Here is a 13,505-nt window from a genome sequence, read left to right as displayed (position 1 = left end):
CTCGTCTCTGCTGCAATGTGAAGAGTCGCGAGTGAATGGTGAGCAGTAGAGAGTACTGCACTCAGGTCGGACCTGATACAGTAGATGTCGTGGGGAAATGCGCGTTGGACCCTGCCGCTCTGCCGCGCCGCGTGCCTCAGATCTCAGAATCCACCCCAAAAACACGCCAATGTGGGGTGCACTTGCCTTATTGCCTAGGCTTGGTATAGCTCCTTGCATCGATCAATCGCGAGTGCATTCAGCTCGATGCGGCGCGTGATGAAGGACAGGAATAGCATCAGCGATGACTCCGGACCAGAAGAAGCCTCAGCAAGATGGTTCCAATGGGCAAATGATATGGGTCGCCCGTGCGCCTACAAGACGCGATGTGCTCTTGACAGCCAGGGTTGTTGCTGCTCTGTCTACTTTTTCGGGTCAACCATATCCAAAGCGAGGCAGCGCCGGGGTCTGGTCGTGGTGTATCCTCCTCAATTGGTCTTGTGTCCATTGCGACTGGCCTTCGCGCAGCACGATCGGCCGACGTCCATTCACGGGGCTGTGAGAGGCTGTGCAAGTTTGTGAGCGGCGCGGATATCAGCCATGCGCCTGCGCCTGTGGCACGTCTAGCACGATCTCGCGGAGAGGCAGGGAATGATCTACCCTCCTTCGTAGCGGACGGGAAGACCAGACCTGGGCCGGGAATAGATGGCATAGTGTCCGCGTAATTGCCAAGGAAGAAAGGCACACTTTCACATACCCCATCGGCTAGCCACTGAATGGTTTCATCGATAACTGGAGCCCATTTCTTGTGATGAGGGTGACTGTACTCTCGCAGCTCCTGCAGCAACATGAGACGTCGAGACCGATACACATTCAACATTTTGGCGACTTGAAGATCCTTGTACACGCCGCACATATCTTGGTACGTTCCCCCTTCTCTGATAGATTCAGGCATGTCGTTTCCTCTCAGAAGCATTGGCAGGCAATCATCTGGCAGGTCGTTGTACCAAGCAGCGAACTGCTTGTCCAGGTCGGCCAACTCTTTAGAGCTGTCTGACTCTGCACCAGCATTGTTGCGCTCCTGACTCGACCTAGATGTCCTTGACCTTGCCAGCACATCAGTGAGTTGTGACGTCAAGTTGTTGAGAGCCGTCCATAAAGTATGCGGCATCTGAGGATTTGTGAACCAGGGCCGACATCCTTCTGGCAACAGTGTTTTTGCATGTAAGGCATCGTGTATTACACCTGTCTGTAATGATACCATCATTGACTTGCTAGCCTCGTTCTTGAAATTGGCCGATCCCCTAAGCTGCACTAGAGCCAGAGCACCAGACTGGTGACATCGCTCACTAGTCTGATGCTCAATTCCAAACTCTATGCTGACAGAGTCGCAAAAGTCTAGCATGAGGGGCGTCATCAAGAGATCGTCATCTCGACTTCGGTCATGGTCGATGATGGCGGCGCGGAGGGCACCAACTGCTTTGGCATAATTCTTGCGCGGTGTGGACGCATGACTTTGATTTCTGGTGAACAACACAGCGAAGGTGGTGGCAATAGCCGTCACAGCATTGTGAAGCGGAGATTCCAAAGAGATCCGCCCTAGCATAGAAGACAATTGATGTACGAAGCCACCAGGTGCTCCGACTCCCATGCCCATTCCGTGCCGGCAATAAGTGGCAAGGAAGACGTCGCAAGCGGCGGTCTCGAAGTCCGAATTCAGAGCACCAGGAATCGTGCTTGTGATCGCTGCAATTCTCACGTCGTGCGCTGGTAGATTCAGCCCTTGACAGCCAGTCGCCGAGCTCCTACACGGGACGATCTGGGCTCGACCATCTGGAACGATGGCTTGACCAATGTGCGAAACATGAGCGCCTCCCTTCATTCGTTGAACCTTACGGCGAATACTGTTGCTCTCGTCTCTGTGGGCTCGATCGAAGAACTGGTTGTAGCCGCCACATTCGAGGTCCCGGCTTTCACAGTTGTAGCATGTTGGCCGTGCTTCATCACACTACCCATGCGGTCAGTCCCAGACGGAGCCAATAAGCTTGTACGCATACCTTGACGCGACGTCGACGACATGTTGCACATCTACAGACCATCAGTGGTTAGCTTACAGCCAAGCGCTGCTTCCTTCCATTTCGGTTTGTACTTGCGAGAACGCACTTACCCTTTGCTTGGCCCGCAGTAGACCATACTCAAACTTCGGTGTCCACCAATCAGTAACAAGCCCGTTACGGTATAAGAGTAGACTCAGTTCTAGATGTGTTGTTTAACTCATGTGAAGGCTTCACGACTGGCTCTCTTCCCGAATACATGACCAACAAGCCAAGTAGCCGGCTGTGATTGAATTCGTGTGCACACGTCTGCACAGCCTGCCTGACCGTGGAGGACATCACAAACGAGGCGGTCCAGAAAACACTCGACGACAACGATGTCAGGAGACAATTGGTACCCAGAGCTCCAGAATCGACCATACAACAAGTGGGTCTTTCGCAAGGCGATACTCAAGCGGTTTAGTGTCTCCAGCTAAGATAGTACTGGCGAATCTAGCTTGCAAAAACTTGATTGCATAGCACAGAAGCTATGCCGGTGAAGTGCGGTCTTCTTCACCAACGGGGCAGATTCCTTGAAGTGTTATCCCGTAGCGACCGCTACCTACGCAGTATGGTCCGCCTGATCAGCAAGCAACGGTATGAAAATTCTCCACATCAGATCTGTACAACGCCGACAACTACGGAGTACGAGAACGAACCACGAAGGTATGGCTGGCCAAGTCAAGCATGAAGCGAACACGAATCTCAAAATCTCAGCTATTTCATGCTTGGCAGATGTTGCCGGCTCGAGATTGCGAGTGGTTTCGATTCCTTTTCCACATCATGGTCTTCTTGCGAAACTTGAACCATTACGAGGTATTCATACACTTGTTCCACATTATTATGGAGTTCTCATCCGGGCATTACACGTGGAAGTTGAAACATACCCTTATCGAGGCTTTATCACTGTTTTGTGGTATCCTTGCGAAGAAACACGTCCAATGCTAACTCGCCCGTCCGCGAATCATGTGACTCTTCATTCCCTACAGGCAGATACGTTTACGAGACCCCCCTGTCCATCTCTGTGATCTTATCCAGGCTGCCGCCATAGGAGTCTCTGTCCTCCTTTCTTCCCTTCAGTTCCCTACGCCGTTCGATTTTGTGCTAACATCTGTGACCTGAACCACCTTCGGCGGCGGTGTGATCCTTTCACGGCGCACATCTGCATGAGATTCTCATCTCTAGATAACTAGTCCCCAGTCAATTTTTCGGTCAGCAGTCCCTCGATCACCAACTCGATCATGGACTGCACAGAAGTCTACCTTCCTGACTGCCCGGTCGAACGCAGTATATGGCTATTACCCATCGCTTCCCGCCAACGCCTTCCTCGCAGCCTGGTTCGCTCTTTTGTTCTTCCCAAACATCGTCTTCGGCATATACTACAAAGCATGGACATACATGATCGCCTTATTCCTGGGCTGCGTTGTCGAAGCAATAGGATATGCTGGACGCATTATGTTGCACAACAACCCGTTCGATGCGGCCGGCTTCCAGATCCAGATATGCTGTCTCATCCTCGGACCAGCATTCAATTCAGCCGCCATCTACCTGGCGCTCAAGCACGTTGTGTTGACCTTTGGCCCGGAGTACAGCACTGTGAAGCCGAACTGGTACACATACATCTTCATTGCCGGTGATCTGATCAGTCTGGTACTGCAGGCTATTGGCGGTGGTATGGCAGCTACTGCAGGAGACGACAGGAACCAGCAAGATCTTGGTACAGATATTATGATAGCTGGTATCTCGTGGCAGGTTGTTACCTTGTTCATCTTCGGTGCTTGCGCAGGATGGTACGTCTGGAAGCGTTCACGAGCCGCGAAGCGGGGCAACCACCTTTCAGAACAAGCTCGCCTCACACTCGCCAACCGGAAGTTCCAAGCATTTGCCATCGGGGTCGTGACGGCCTTCCTGGCAGTGTTCGCCCGATGCGTCTATCGAATTGCAGAGATGCAAGCTGGCTGGGGCAACGAGATTATGCGTGATCAGGCGAGCTATATTGCCTTGGAAGGCGCGCTCATAGCCTATGCGACATTCGTGCAGACTGTGTTCCACCCGGGATATTGCTTCCCTCAGCTTGCTGGTCGGAAGGCAGCAGCACCGGAGGAGAAGGGTCGACCTCGAAGCGCTGGGTTTCAATGATTGACATCAACGCTCAATTGGTTTGAGGAGCCACTACAAGACCGCTTCGAGGTGGCATGAAGCTCACACGGCAGGAACCAGCAAATCTGTACTTCCAGGCTGCTCTTAATGCACAACTGAGAAAAGTTGCCTTGTTTTTGTAAGAGTGGTGATGGGCTCTACCCGGACGTTCTACAATGCATCCAATGTAATTTTCACAATAGCGTCGACCCACCGTTTGTCAAATAATCGGAGTGAGGATAGTCCTAGTCGTTAACGGAGAAAATAGGTAATGATATACGCTCATCTCCGGGCTGTGTTTGCTGCCTAGATAGGTATATGCTTCAGCGTAAGGAGTCGCAACGGGACAGAATGATAATCCCTAACGAGCCTGTTCAGCGTGCACCTGCATCCAATCTTACGATATGAAATTCCCAGGTTGTGACGAGCCACTAGAGACGCGGTTGTGGAAATCACATTGGATACCTTGTACCATGGTTACCTAGGTAGCCTGCCTATGATTTGTGCTTTCAGGCGGTTACGTTGGGCGTCCGGGACCTCGCGAGGAGGTGGGCTGTATTGCACCGACGGCTCTTGTGTGCAAACGTATTGCCTTTCCCCCCTGGACTCAAAAATCACCTCCGAGTTCACTTGCTTTCATATCATACCAGACTCTGCTGATGGCACGAACTAACCTAGGAATCTTGAAGGCTCTACCATGCAAAGACCGTGACTTGATCCGTGCCGAGGTGTCAAGTTAGCTGTAGGTCTCACGTTGACTATTGTCACAAGAGTTGTGACGGGTTCGTGTCAAAAACGTCTAAATTTATTTACTGGCCGACTTTCCCCCAGACGAAATTGTTAACTGACCAAAAGGTGTATCTCAACTTCAGTCGCCCACCAGTCTCTGTATCGTTCTAGTGTCCGCGCACCTGACATACTTGCTTCGCCAGTGTTCCAGCTTGATGTCAGATCTCCTCACAGCACAGATCGTAGACCTCGCGCTGAAGACCTTCACGTCCCTACCAACGAAATGTAAACCTCGAACTCAGGCAGACGGAAGCCGGGAATGGACACCAATGTCAGCGATCGTTCTCAATCACTCATCTGAGTCCCGACAAATTCCGGGTAACGATACAGACCAGCTTCAGGGCGGGGGTGCGAAGCTCATTTCGCTTGCAACAGGTACGAAGTCCCTTCCGGTCTCCGCTCTGCCCAGATGTAACGGCCTGGTACTCCACGACTGTCACGCCGAGATCCTGGCTCTTCGAGGACTGAACCGCTGGCTATTGTCTGAGATCGAGTGCCTGCTCCGAGATACCGGATACCAGTCTCAGTGGCTTGAGACCACGCACTCATCCGCAGACGAAAGCACTTCACTACCGCCATTCCGATTCAGGCAAGGAGTAGAAATATCTTTGTTCTCGACTGAAGCTCCCTGCGGTGATGCATCAATGGAACTGCTGATGGCCGCGGCCGAGGCAGCTGGTCAGGACATCAGCCCGTGGCCATCGAGAGCCGAACACGAGGGCAGGGCCACCAAAAATGGTTCAGGTCTACCACTCGGTCGTGGCTTTTTCTCAAACCTTGGTGCCCTCCGCCGCAAGCCTGCGAGAGCTGACGCGGAGCTCAGCATGAGCAAGAGTTGTACTGACAAGCTTATGCTGAAGCAGTTCACTGGTCTTTTGAGCTTCCCATTGGACTCTTTCATTCAGCGCACTCCTGAAACGTTTCTGACGAGGGTTATTGTGTACCAAGATCAATTTTCTGCGACGGGATACGCACGAGCTTTGGGACCGGAAGGGAGACTGCGGGCGATTCTGGCACAGGATGAGGGAGGCGCTTGCAATACAGCGAGATTTTTTGAGGTGTGTACCTTGCCATCTGACTACCAGCCGTTCGAATTCGGAAAACAGGGAGGTAGACAGGAAGGGGTCAGGAAGAACAAGGCAAGCAAATTCTCGGCTTTGTGGGTCGCAGGTGGGGGAGGTTTAGAAGTGGATGCTACTGTCGAAGTACTTGTCAATGGTGTCAAGCAGGGCTTCAAGCAGTTTGATGAGCGGGAGCGCAAAGGGAGCGTGACCTGTCGCAGGAATATGGTTCGGAAGGAAGCTGAGCTTCGAAGACTGCTCATGGAGAGAGGCATCGCAGCGCCAGTACTCGAAAGTGGTATGCCTTGCAACTACTCAGATGCCAAGTCATCGCCTTCTCGTGAGCACAGAAATAGTGTGAAGCAGCTTGTTCTTGCAGGCCTCGGTGGGTGGCCCAAGGAGTACCTCAGGGATGACTTCGACCTCGATATTTCCTCCTCTTCAATACAGTAATATTCATATCTTGTTGTCGCTCTTCTTCTCTTCACCACTCTGACTACGCTGTCGATCATGCTCGATACCTCCTCTTGTAAGCTTTGATCCGGGTGCTGTCTGTGCTTCGTTCTGTGGACCTCCGCCTGATCCACATTCCATCACCACGTCTTCGTATAGTGCTTGCCCTGTAACCTTATTCTCACGTCCTCCAAATGCTCCCAGAACAAGATCCGTCGTCCGCACCAGGTTCCGGTCCATTGTGAATGCGTCTGAGGTGCAGTATGGTGGTTATAAAGGTTTCGCTGCTCAGCCAAGAGCTGGAAAAGTGGTAGGTTAGGCACTGCAACAAGGCGCCAATTTTGAGGATGTAAGGTGAGATCGGTGGGGATCAATTGAGGTGGCAGCGGGTATGGCCGTTGCACGAAGGGCTGCGTCGAGCAGGTCAAAGAGAAAAGGGTAGCTATACAGACCGCGTCCGGCTGACGAGGAATTTACTGGAGACAGCGAGGGCTGCAGAGAATTCTGGCAAGTCGTATCCAACACTCCGGTATCTGACCTCTACAATTGAGGTATTCCCTATTGGAAAACAAAAAACGATTGTGCTGGACGCGTAGACTGTCCGTTTCCTGCATCGGAAAGTACAAAGTCGTCCCAAACAATCCCACCATCCCGTCTACTGGGCGACAGGAGACAAGCAGATCTGAAGCCAACCATTGTGAACACTGAACGTCCCGGTGACCTCTACCAGAAGCAGAGCTGCAGCTCATAATGAGAAGGCGTAAAATTCGTCAAGGCCCTCGACTTCCGGCAATTGCTTCACCTCGACGTCGCGCAGACTTCACCACTGCATCTCGCTCACTTCTCCCGCCGGTTCCCAGCCACTGACTGTACTGTGTCTGTCATTGCCAGGTGATCCCCACCCCAAAGCAGCTAGCTTGATCAGAATCTTCGAGATCTTCAGTTGTTGTTGACACTTTTTGCACGTGGCAAGTAGGCAGTGACGAGAATGGTTGATCAACGCGTTCCTTCCTGCCCTACTTAAAGGTCTTCTTGCCCTCGCACCATTGCAAAATTTTCTTTCCCTCCATTATATCCTACCACACCAGTTTCGTATCTGAAGGTCATCTTTCAAGGTCATCTTTCTTCTTCTTAGTACTCGTCGTTATCACAGGTTACCGGTAACGTTAAGAGTAAGTGTTCTCGTTGACATCTTACCCTCAACTCGTCCCTCATCTTCACGATTCAACAGACTGTTCAACATCACCTCCTCCAACCACGTTTCACACTACCACATTGCTCCATCACAGTCCTTCCACACTCACACCACGAACTCACATACTGACCTCTCAGCAACAAGACCCAACATGGCTGACTGGGACACCACCCCTGCCAACTCTGGCACACCAGAAGTTGCCCTACGAGAGACAACCAACGAGGCTCCCACAGGCCCGCCAAGAGACGAAGCCAAGATTCAGCTGGTCAGAGAGAAGGGCTGGGTCGAACAACAACCATTCAACTATGCTGCTACAGCTGCACCACCTGCACCACTCGAGGCGGCATCCGATGACAAGCCCTTCAATGGCGAGGCTTTGCCTGGGTGGATGTCCCGTGCTAGCAAGTATGAGTGGAAAGATGAGTATGGCGACGTAGGACCAAGAGTTCCTGAACTCGAGAAAGAGCTTTTCGGCAGTGAGTTGAGAGCCAAGAAGGGTATCAACTTTGACGAGTAAGGTCGACAACATCCTTGTACTGCACTGCTAACCAGAGCCAGGCTGCTCTCGATCAAGACCGTCGCTGAGGCTACCGAAAGACCTAATCCTGTTCGATCCTTCGATGACGCTGGTCTACACCCCATCATTCGCGAGAACATCAGAATGTCTGGCTACGATGTGCCTACACCAGTTCAAGCATACACGATACCATCTGTTCTGAAAGGCCGTGATGTTATCGCAGTGGCACAAACTGGTAACAAATGTTACTTCAGTTCATAATCGTTCCGAGACTGACCCTTCATTAGGTTCAGGAAAGACTGCAGCCTATCTTGCACCAACACTGTCCAAGCTCATGGGCAAGGCAAAGAAGCTGTGTGCGCCACGACCCTTCTATGTGCGACCAGACTATGACCACAAGAGAGAGCACGTCCGAGGCGAGCCTCTCATCCTTGTCGTTGCACCAACCCGAGAACTGTGCATTCAGATCTTCGACGAAGCTCGACGCCTTTGTTATCGATCCATGCTCCGACCATGTGTCGCATATGGCGGAGGCCCGACAGGAGAGCAGCGCATTGATCTCCAAAAGGGTTGCGACATCCTCATCGCCACACCTGGTCGCCTCATTGACTTCATGAGTGACTCCAATGTTCTGACACTTTCACGACTCCGTTTCACCATCATCGACGAGGCAGATGAGATGCTCCAAGACGACTGGACCGAGGATCTGGAGAAGATCATGAACGGTGCCGGTGCCAACATGGATTCTCAGCACCAGTTTCTGCTCTTCTCGGCTACCTTCGACAAGACAATGAGACGAATTGCCAAGAAGTATCTGGCGCAGGACTATGTTCGCATCCGCATCGGACGGACTGGCTCTACTGTGCACCACATCAAGCAGCAAGTAAGTCATCGTACTAATCGCACTCATCAAATGCTCTCTAACATCTTGGTAGATCGTCTGGGTTGATAGAAACAAAAAGAAGGAGGCCTTGTACGACCTTTTGATTGCTTCGCCGCCGGCACGAACTTTGATCTTCTGTCAGACCAAGAAGAGCGTCGACATCATCGACGACTTCTTGTTCAACCAAGGTCTTCCAACAACCTCAATCCACTCTGATCGAACTCAATTGGAGCGAGAAGACGCAATGTAAGCTGATCCTTCCTTGACCACGTTGATCGTTACTAACTTCTCACAGCCGTGCCTTTCGAAGTGGAAAGACTCCCATCATGATTTCACTGGTGTGAGCGGCAGAGGACTTGACATACGAAATGTCATGCATGTCATCAATTTCGACCTTCCTGGCGCAGAATACCACCCTCAAGACGAGTACATTCATCGAATCGGTGAGCACATTCCTGAGTGCCTTTGCTTTTTTTCAGACTCTAACAGATACTCAGGTCGGACAGGTCGTACTGGCAACAATGGCTTGGCCACCTCCTTCTACAACGAACGAGATGAGCACATGGCTCCGTTCTTAGCCAAGATCTTGGTTGAGAACAAGTGGGACGTTCCTGACTTTCTCGAAGAATACAAGCCAGCTGAAGATCAGGAGCTTGACTTTGAGGACGAGTCTGGTGATGAGGAGAATGAGCCCATGGACGGTGTCGAACAGGCCAATGGTGCCGACGACGCATGGGGAAGTGCTCCAGCTCAGCCTACTGCTCCGGTCGAGGATGCCTGGGGAAGTGGTGGTAAGGCCAACGGTGTTGCCGAGCGTGAAGATGTGTGGGGCAACGGCAACGCTGCTGCTTCTGGTGGTGGTGGTTGGTAAGTCGAGACTTGCCTAATCACACGTACTGGTGTCAACATGGGATGATGATGAGCATGGCGAGAGTTGCTGAGCAGGATCATGACAAGTAATGCGCTGCCATATGGCTACTGGATTGATTGACGACAATATGTGAGCTGAACTCGGCAAGGGGCCTTGGGAACATTTCCAGATGTACAGCACAAGCTGAAGTCATCTGACTGGAGGTGTAGTTCACATCGACGAAGCTCATGTTCACGGAATCGTGAGCATCTTTGATCAATGAATGTCTCCAAACAATTTTTCTTCCCCTTCTTAGTCTGGATCTTGCATCGTGAAGTGCCATGAAATGCTCCGACGTTAATGCACGCACAGCAATACGGACTAACAGGAAATACTGTCGAGCGGGTGAAGGCAGTGGTTGAGCATGCCGAGGACTTTTGGGCGCGCGGTCTTCTCCAGGCTTCAGCTGGGGCCGGAAACCGAACCCATTCTTGGCCAACTTCGCAGACGGCTTCACCAACTGCGCCCCTCAAGACAGTCGCTGCGAGTCCTACGTTGGTGGCTACAAATTGCGGCTGCGACGTGAGCTAGTCTGAGCGCCGGCGACGAGATGACTACCATGTGCACCGTTCAACACCTCTCCCTACAACTCTGTGGTCATACGAGAATTGGTTGCTACAGGCACCAATGACTTTGCGAACGAGCGATGCTTGCTGACTTGACCAGAATTCTATTCTTGTCACGAAATCCCTCACTACGAACGAGCAATCTATCTCAGTAAACGAGTTTCGAAGATCATGATGGACTCTCGGACGGGGTGAGCGTCAGCTGCAGGTTTCGCAGCTGGACGTGGAAGAAGAGCTACGAGTTCCATGACGCGGCCTAGTTGAAAGTTGTTAGGAGGAGCACTGGCAGCGAATACCGGTGGCTTGGACGGATCGGCCTGGCCGGCTGCCAACATGCTACAGGGACGTTTGAGCGGCGCAGGCAGGATGACTCTGCGTTAGTCGAGCACCATGCAAGGGACGAGCCTCCTTGAAGGGAAGAGCGATTTTGCTTTTGTATGCGGGTGTTGATACTCCACCTTGGACACGATATGGCAGTTGACTTCAAGTACTGACGAGGTTGGGAACATCAGTTCGAGTGTTATTGCGCCCGGCGCGAGCTGATCTACGCTGGAGTGGCAAACTGATACCAGGAGCATAAGGCCGACTGGAATGGGCCGACGAACACAACAGCAGAGGACGGAAAGAAGGCATACACTGACTACTGGAGAACAGCATGCGAGCGAGCAAAGCATCAACAAAAGTGTGAAGTCGAAGGAATGTGTTGGCCTGGCTTGACTATGGAAAAAGACACCACGCCATGACTGGCTCTTACGACTAGTTGCAGTTGCCAGATGGATCAGCACAAGTATCCGCGTCGGTCGTCTCGTACTGGCTCACATCTCCACAAACCGAACAAGCCTGTCCTTGCAAAGCCTCAGCAACAGCATAATATGCCGGCTTCCTTGTGTAATCTGCACTGTACAGGTCTGCCTCTCCTTCGCCTTCGAAAGTCGCTGGGATCCAGCTGTATTGGTCGGCAAAGTCCCACACCGTGATGCCTTCACAGCCACTGTATTGCATGCATGCAGAGACGGACTCCCAGTATCGGAAGGCCTGCGCCTCATAGCTGTACGTCTCGTTTGGCGGCAAGGTAGGGAAGCGGACATCGAGCTCGGTGAGGGCAAAGGTCACGCCTAAGTCTTGCAAGCCGGCCATGACGGCGGATTGCGCTTCGAAAGTGTTGGGATCGAGGACTGTGAAGTGGGACTCTAGACCGACTGAGATCTGTATGCCTTGGGCTTGCAGGTCGCGCACGAGTTGGTATACAGCGTCCACCTTCTCGCTAGGCGACTCGATGCCATAGTCGTTATAGTAGATCTTGATGTCCTTTCCCGTGGACTGCACCGCCTCGTGGGCATACTGGAAGGCGAGAGGGAGGTAGTCTGGTCCGATGACATCGAGCCAAGGTGATGCTGACAGGGTTCCATTGCTGGCGAAGGCTTCGTTGACGACGTCCCAGGCGTGGCAGACATCCGCCCAGTGCGTGATGAGAGTCTTGATGTGGTTCTCCATCACTGGCAGCAGGGTCTCACGAGTCCAAGTGTAATTCTCACTTGTTAGCCACTCGGGTTGTTGACTTGACCAAATCAGGTTGTGGCAGCGAAGGATCTTATTGTGGTCCTGCGCGATCTGGACGACGACATCTCCCATGGTATAGTTGAAGACGCCAAGCTCGGGCTCGGTGTTCATGCCCTTCATGCCATTGGCGGGTGTGACTTGGCCAAAAATGGTGCCGTTGAGGATCTTCTGGTAGATGATGTCTGTGTCTTCACCTGTGCCAGGTTGGTCGGTGGCGGTGCCGAAGTACTTTCCTTCTGCTGCTGCGAGCTCATTGAGGTATGGAGGTGCATAGGGACAAATGCAGTCTGGTCCGCATGTTGTATAAGAGGAGGCGCTACTGGTGGAAGCTGGTGTTGCCTGTGCTGGACTCGAGCTCGACGCTGGTGCTGACGCGCCGCTTGACCATGGCTGCCATGATTGCGGGACTGCTGAGGCAACTGACGCAGATGCCAGCAAGCTTAGGAAAGCTGCTACTTTGGACGGCATAGCTGTTACGAAAGCAGTGGCGACTCCGAGTATGATGTTGCGGCATCTAATTGGAACGGGGCACGCGCATGATATATCTACTTTCGTTCTGCATGGCCATCAACACCATCGACCATCTGCCGGTGCAATCTCGACAAGACTCTATTGAGGCTCATTGTGGTCCTGGCAATTACCTGATTTCAGGCACGGATCTGAGGGGAGGCATCGCCAATGCTTCTTTGTGGTACTTCAGTCTGAAAGAGGCAGCTCAGAAAGGCATCAACTCGTCATTCGATCATGCAGATTAGCTTGGTCCAGTTCTCGCTTGTCGTTAGAATTCAAAGGGACAAGGATATCGATGCTGCGGAGAAGTCTCCATGAACACCCGCCACAGCAGATCATGGTTGCGGAAGCAGCTCGAAAGGACAATCTCTTCCAGAGATCTTTTTAGGCTGATATCCAAAGAGATCTGAATCACAAGGCAAGAAAGCCCGGCATGTAGATTTGCGCCATCTGCATGTGCCGGAGGGCATCACGAGCGCCGCAAAGAGGCGTCGGTGCACAGGAAAGAAGGTAGATCAACCGAGGCCCACTTTTGTCAACGTGCCGGATCGCCGGTTAATTTGCTGCGAATCACAACGCTCTGGTTAAATTCAGTTCGGAGTGAAGTGCAGTTATTGGCATCCAGCCAAGGTGGATTTCAAGGCGACGCTCGAAGCGAGCCTCTAATCTTCTCGGCTCTTGTGCTTCGACGCTTTTCCTACCCCGTCTTATGCCCATGGGGTTAGCTTCTGCGTCCGGACATGGCTAACGGAGGCCCCATTCACTTGGGAGGAGGACTTCGGCGCAGTGATACGGAGCTGTCAGCCACAATCCTCGCCAATGATCAAGCTTCCTACACGAGATGTGTATC

At 52.3% G+C, this 13,505-nt stretch overlaps 5 protein-coding genes across 5 annotated transcripts; 3 read left to right on the top strand and 2 right to left on the bottom strand.

Moving 5' to 3' along the window:
• Positions 1-277: 277 nt before the first annotated feature.
• On the bottom strand, positions 278-2,058 carry PMZ80_008805 (uncharacterized protein; the record flags this gene model as incomplete). The annotated part of the gene is made up of 2 exons (XM_064877203.1): positions 278-1,949; positions 2,054-2,058. 2 exons carry the CDS (start codon positions 2,056-2,058, stop codon positions 278-280), a joined length of 1,677 nt encoding a protein of 558 aa, XP_064726705.1.
• A 1,412-nt stretch (positions 2,059-3,470) lies between these two features.
• On the top strand, positions 3,471-4,211 carry PMZ80_008804 (uncharacterized protein; the record flags this gene model as incomplete). The annotated part of the gene is made up of 1 exon (XM_064877202.1): positions 3,471-4,211. One exon carries the CDS (start codon positions 3,471-3,473, stop codon positions 4,209-4,211), a length of 741 nt encoding a protein of 246 aa, XP_064726704.1.
• A 944-nt stretch (positions 4,212-5,155) lies between these two features.
• On the top strand, positions 5,156-6,514 carry PMZ80_008803 (uncharacterized protein; the record flags this gene model as incomplete). The annotated part of the gene is made up of 1 exon (XM_064877201.1): positions 5,156-6,514. One exon carries the CDS (start codon positions 5,156-5,158, stop codon positions 6,512-6,514), a length of 1,359 nt encoding a protein of 452 aa, XP_064726703.1.
• A 1,346-nt stretch (positions 6,515-7,860) lies between these two features.
• PMZ80_008802 (uncharacterized protein) lies at positions 7,861-9,980 on the top strand (the record flags this gene model as incomplete). The annotated part of the gene is made up of 7 exons (XM_064877200.1): positions 7,861-8,222; positions 8,268-8,461; positions 8,514-9,109; positions 9,162-9,355; positions 9,405-9,418; positions 9,463-9,552; positions 9,607-9,980. The coding sequence occupies 7 exons, from the start codon at positions 7,861-7,863 to the stop codon at positions 9,978-9,980; spliced, it is 1,824 nt and encodes a 607-aa protein (XP_064726702.1).
• A 1,361-nt stretch (positions 9,981-11,341) lies between these two features.
• PMZ80_008801 (uncharacterized protein) lies at positions 11,342-12,613 on the bottom strand (the record flags this gene model as incomplete). The annotated part of the gene is made up of 1 exon (XM_064877199.1): positions 11,342-12,613. One exon carries the CDS (start codon positions 12,611-12,613, stop codon positions 11,342-11,344), a length of 1,272 nt encoding a protein of 423 aa, XP_064726701.1.
• Between the last annotated feature and the right edge of the window lie 892 nt (positions 12,614-13,505).

Source organism: Knufia obscura (genome assembly GCF_036327395.1).
Source record: "Knufia obscura strain CCFEE 5817 isolate CBS 148926 chromosome Unknown scaffold_12, whole genome shotgun sequence".
Taxonomy (NCBI): Eukaryota; Fungi; Ascomycota; class Eurotiomycetes; order Chaetothyriales; family Trichomeriaceae; genus Knufia; species Knufia obscura.
The sequence above is the reverse complement of the archived record's forward strand: the minus strand, read 5'-3'. Positions and strand labels throughout refer to the sequence as shown.